Below are 6,000 nucleotides of genomic sequence, written 5' to 3' on the forward strand. Positions count from 1 at the left end.
TTAAGGTTAGGTTAGGTCAGGTTAGGTTAGGTAAATATTCAAGTAATCGAATAAGGGTTTTATAAGGTCGTCCATCATTGAGGAAAAATGTTGACCGCTATGTAAATCCCAGGACACACACAACCTCCTATTGCACACCATCCTGGGAACAGAAAACAATCGTCTAAAACAATGAGAGATTTGAACCTGCAATCAAAGGACATTTCCCTGGCCTCTTCTTGCACTTGGGTCAATATAATCTTGCCCGAGAGAGTGGACTGTTTACACGGTCCAGTTCCCCTGCCTCCTTTTTCTCCCCACTTCCTCCCTGCCCCTCCTTTCTCCCCCCCCCTCCCCCTGCCCTCCCTCCCCACCTCCCTCCTTCTCTCCCCACTCCTCCCCCCTGCCCTCCTTCTCTCCCCACTTCCTCCCCTGCCCCTCCTTTCTCCCCCACATCCCTCCCCTGCCTCCTTCTCCCCACTCCCCAGCCCCTCTCCCCACTTCCCTCCCCTGCCCCTCCTCCCCACCTCCCCCTGCCCCTCCTTTCTCCCCACTTCCCTGCCCCTCCTTTTCTCCCCCACTTCCCCCCTGCCCCTCCTTCTCTCCCCACCCCCCCTGCCCCTCCTTCTCCCCACTCCTGCCCTCCTCCTTCTCCCCACTTCCTCCCCTGCCCCTCTCCCCTGCCCTTCCCCTCCTGCCCTCCTTCCCACCCCCCAGCCCCTCCTTCTCCCCACTTCCCTCCCCTGCCCCCCTCCCCTTCTCTCCTCACTTCCCCTCCCCAGCCCCTCCTTCTCTCCCCCCTGCCCCTCCTTTCACCCCACTTCCCTCCCTGCCCCTCCTCCTTTCCCCTCTCTACACCCCCAAATCTCCTACTCTCCCTCCCTCCCTCCCAAAACTTTCAACATTAATGAAATGTTTTTACCTTTCAACCCAAGTCACAACACTATGGTCAATATCACAGGTTAAATAAACTATATATTAACCAATCTACTCCACTAATGGTTAATATTCCAGGGATAAAAGTAGAGGTTTATTCGCCAATCAAATCTGGGCTAAAACTGTGGTCAGAAAGTCTATTTACATATTCAAAGTCTGATTCAAGAGCTTTCAAAACGCTGTCTGAATTTACAAAAGGTTCGTTCGTTTTTTTTCAGTTATCTTCGTGTGTGTGTGTGTGTGTGTGTGTGTGTGTGTGTCCCTGGAGGCTTGAGTGTGGACGTGGGTATATATCTCTCTCTCTCTCTCTCTCTCTCTCTCTCTCTCACACACACACACACACACACACACACACAGACACACAGACACACACACACACACACACACACACACACACACACACACACACATAATCTAAAATGCAATATAATAAAAAAAGATCATTCAATACAGCAAAGAAATATAACAGCCAGGTGTTAAAAGGTAGATATAAGATGTAATTATCCTTGTGTCGCACCTGTTGAGGGAAGGTGTGTAAAGGTCGCCAGGTAGGAAATTAAATTCTCATTGGTTAGGAAAAATGCCTCTAGGAGATACTGGTGTGGCAGCAGCTTCCAGGCAGTCCACCACCTACCTAGCCTAGCTGTGTGTTGATGGGTTGTTGTTGTTGTTACCACCAAAAGTGATAAACTAGGAGAGAGAGAGAGAGAAGAGAGGCATAGTGTTGACAACGTGTTTGTTGACGTGTTTAATATGAAACAGATGGTCCTCGCCTCAGGCTGCGATTGCTCTCACAGTAGTCTACCGATTCTTGCAGGAGAAACAACACGCTCGTCTAATCCTAGACGCTAAAACGTGAGTGTGATTGTGAAGTATTAAATCCTCTTAGAACCTCTAAATAACTTTAATAAGTATATTTATGTACTGTAATTTGATCATTTTATACAAATGTTCTATATCAACAGTTGTAACATGAGTTATATTTAACATGTTAACAGGCTATGTACTGTATATTATTGTACTATTCATACTATGTGTCCTGAGATAACAGCATTTGTTATATGAATTGTTCTGACAGGTTTTGACCGAATTACAGTATATGGTACGCGTCAACGTTGAGGGTTTATTTTCCAGCAACAAACCAATAACGCTCCTATGAGTTAACAGTTGTGGTTTGTGTTGTTATTATTTGAGGATTTCACAAAACTCACACACACACACACACACACACACACACACACACACACACACACACACACACACACACACACACACACACACACACACACAAAACTCACTCACGATAATTTGGCTGCACAATCATGAATATAATTTGAACTTGTGGGTCGTGTGATGGTGTGTGGTAATGACAGACACACAGCGATGACGCCCACCGCCTGCCCACACGAGACCTATACCTTCCCATGCCCATTTTAGGTCACACTCTCAAAGGTTAGGTTAGGTTAGGTTAGGTTAGGTTAGGAGGTTGGTAGGCTAGGTTGGTTAGATTAGATTAAATTAGGATCGATCAGTATTTTAACCTGTCCCAATTAATAACATGAACCAATTAGGTAAACAGATGGCGAATAAGCTGACCTGACCAATCCAAACTTTGCTACACGCACGGGACATTAATTATTAACCACAAATACTGTGAGTTTTAGTGAGGGTTCATGTATAGTGGCGTATAGTAGTGGTGATGATGTGAGTGGTAGTAGTAGTAGTAGTAGTAGTAGTAGTAGTAATAGTAATAGTAGTAGTAGTAGTAGTAGTAGTAGTAGTAGTAGTAATAAAATGGCGGCGAAGGTGGCTTTGGGGGAGGCTGAGGCCACGTTAAAAAAAAAAAACAGTATTAGTAGTAGTGTGACTGCTTGTGTGGGGTGAGTGTGTGACTGCTTGTGTGTGTGTGGGGTGTGTGTGTGACTGCTTGTGAGTGTGACTGCTTGTGTGTGTGTATAAATGGTATATAAGTATGAATGTGTATAATAACGTGTCAGTGTATGACGGTCGTGGTCTATGCGTGAGGTATATGGCGTGTACATGTAAGCCAATGGTGATGAATAGTAATTACACTAGAGCACCACACGTACACAACACACACCACGTACATACTGGTTCAGGAGCGTTATATCTAGGTCAAGGCTGTTAGGTTAAGCCAGTCTGTGACCTATCTGACTGTTAGAGAGAGAGAGAGAGAGAGGGGGGGGTGGAGAGAGAGAGAGACACCAACCTGACCTTATTATTTACACACACACACACACACACACACACACACACACACATATTTCATTCTCACCAGAAAAAGACATTCTCACAAGTAGCTCTCGTGTGTGTGTGTGTGTGTGTGTGTGTGTGTGTGTGTGTGTGTGTGTGTGTGTGTGTGTGTGTGTGTGTGAGAGACAATGATCTACGTTATGTTAATTTCACAGGTCCATATTTCCTGGCCTTTTAAACTCTTGACAAGAAATTAATGTTTGTGTTGAGGGCAAGAGTGTGGTGACGAGTGACTTCTCGTCAGTATAATTACCCTCGCTTCTCCCTATAATCATTAACAAAGCTACTAGATACAATATAAAGGACACTGTTTACCTGTAGATAGATTCTGTTTACACATGTGAAGTGAAATAAAGATTCTGTTTACATTTCTCGACGATGGTGGTGTCTCTCTGACATGGGAAATCCCAAACTAATCCACGAAAGGAGAGGAAGGAAAGAAGGAAGGAAGGAAGGAAGGAAGACAGAGAAGGAAGGAAAGACAGAAAGAAGGAAGGAAAGACAGAAAGGAAGGAAGGAAAGGCAGAGAAGGAAGGAAAGGCAGAAAGAAGGAAGGAAAGACAGAAAGGAAGGAAGAAAGGCAGGAAGGAAGGAAGAAAGAAAGAAGGGAAAGAAGAAAGGAAGGAAGGAAGGAATTTGTGCTCCCTGACGCCTGCAAGCTTTCTAACTTATGGATGGTCTGTAACCTTGAAACAGTGAGCCACAGAGCAAGGTTAAGGGTAGGGGCGTGAATGGTTAAGACAAGAGGGGGGGAGGGGAAGAGACACAGAGGTGAGGGGAGGGGGTGGGGGAGGAGGGGATAAGAACACAGGTGAGGAGGGGAGTGGGGGGAGGGGGATAGGACACAGGAGGAGGGGAGGGGAGAGGGAGGGGGATAAAGAGACAGGTGGGAGGGGAGGGGAGGGGGAGGGAGGGAGGAGGGGGAGTGGGGAGGAGGGGGGATAAAGGCATGTAGAGGTATAGGTGAGAGGGGGGTGTGGGAGGAGGAGAGAGGGAGGGGGGTAATATAGGTGAGAGGGGTGGGAGGAGAGGGGGTGTGGGAGGGAGGGAGAATAAGGAAGTGAGGTTAAGGAATGAGGTGGGTGTGGGTGTGTGTAGGTACATGACAGCAGAGGGAGGAGAGTGTGTGGGAGGAGGATGAAGAAGAGTAGAAAACGGGGAGATAAAATAACATTATATAAAGTGGTAAACTATGATATTTTAGTCACAAGACCATCATCACCACTTACCATGATACAAAAAGTGGGGGCAAGAGGTGGGTGGGCCTGTGTGTGGGGAGGGGGGACGCTAGAAGAGGAGTGGGAGGTGTAAATATTAAAATTACAGGTGGTCCAAAATGAAGCCCTAAGATTCGTCACAGAAAGATACCCTTCACCAAAAACCACAGCCGAGATACATAGAGACCTGAGAAGGAAACCCATCAACCAGCAGCTGCACACCTGGCCAGCAGAATCTGGCAAAAGATAGAACGATCAGAGCAAGAACTCCTTCAAAGACTCCACCAGATAACGACAACAACCATACATGGTTCAAAAAAGTTACCAAATCTCAAAAAGGTCCATTACCACCCCCAATCCACACGGCCAGGCAATAGACAACCTCCTAGACCAGCATCCGCCAGTAGGGTCGGCGGAATATGAAATAAGGCCCTAAAACACTCATATATGGGACAGGGTGAGGCTGTCTAGTGCCTGTACCGACAGGACAATAACTAAACCTATGACACACCTCAACACACCATTACCTTAGCTAGGCGGTCAGCCCGCCTTCACCTCCTGAATTTCTTCTTACTTCGAACTATAACTTCCTTCCCCACCTCTACTCCTTCACCGCCTCTCTCTAAAAAAAAAAAAGAGGTGTAGGAGGAAGGAGGAGGAGGCGCTAAAGTAGGAGGACGTGGGAGGAGTTGAGCCCTGAGGGAGAGTGTGAGAACAAAGGCGAGGAGACTGTATGTGTGTGTGTGTCACCAGGATGAAGCACCATCATACAGCACCAAGATCAAGCACCAACCCCCACCAGAAGCACCATCATGCAGCACCACTTGTGAGAAAACCATTACAAAACACCATGCTGAACCACCATTATGAGGCACCAATTTAGGTTTGGTTAGATTTACGTAAGTTAGGTTAGGGCACTACCGATCTCCTGACGGCGGACTCATCCCTGGGGCAGGGAGACGGACGGGGCATTCCTTAGGGTCTGTATTCCTTCCGCCCTCCAAGACCTCGTCGTCGGGGTAGAAGGCGTAGGTGAAGGTGCTGTAGGGGTGGAAGGACGGGGGCAGCAGGTGGTGATGGTGGACGCCTCCCCACACCTCCCCGGCACTCATCTAAACAAACAAACACTAGAGTTAAGATAATGATGACAGAATAAGAAGAAGGAAGAAAAAGAAGGTACAAGAAAAGGAGGAGGACAATGAGAGAAGATGAGGAGCAAGAAGAACAACAGGAGAAGAAGAGGATGAGGAACCAAAGAAAGAGAGAGAGAGAGAGAGAAAACAGCATCAGACCCACAATCATTACAAACACGACCCCAAGTAAATCTCAATCACACAACAGGTCTGGGGGGTGGGGGTAAGGGTGGTTCTGGTGGCAAGGGTGGGCTCTGGGGCAGGGTGGGTCAGGTGTGAAGAAGTGTCAGAGAAGTTTGTAGCGTGAGAAGCGGCTGTAAATTTCAAGCAGTAGCAAAAAGGTAATGCAAGTGAAGAGTTGATTACTACTACTGTGGAGGAGGGGGGGGGGGGGAGAGAGAGAGAGAGAGAGAGAGAGAGAGAGAGAGAGAGTTCAATCACCTCACCATTCACCACCCCTA

At 47.4% G+C, this 6,000-nt stretch overlaps 1 protein-coding gene across 4 annotated transcripts in view; it reads right to left on the reverse strand.

Annotated features, from left to right (window-relative positions):
* LOC121862906 (complement factor H-like) overlaps window positions 1-5,390 on the reverse strand; it is a 31,109-nt gene extending 25,719 nt beyond the window's left edge. For all 4 annotated transcript variants that reach the window (XM_042361317.1, XM_042361315.1, XM_042361316.1 and 1 more), the window contains exon 1: window positions 5,328-5,390. In XM_042361317.1, coding sequence (XP_042217251.1) covers window positions 5,328-5,378 — 51 coding nt within the window. In that variant the 5' untranslated portion in view covers window positions 5,379-5,390. The remainder of the gene's footprint in view (window positions 1-5,327) is intronic.
* Between the last annotated feature and the right edge of the window lie 610 nt (window positions 5,391-6,000).

The sequence above is a fragment of the Homarus americanus genome, unplaced genomic scaffold, assembly GCF_018991925.1.
Source record: "Homarus americanus isolate GMGI-L3 unplaced genomic scaffold, GMGI_Hamer_2.0 scaffold24922, whole genome shotgun sequence".
Lineage (NCBI taxonomy): Eukaryota > Metazoa > Arthropoda > Malacostraca > Decapoda > Nephropidae > Homarus > Homarus americanus.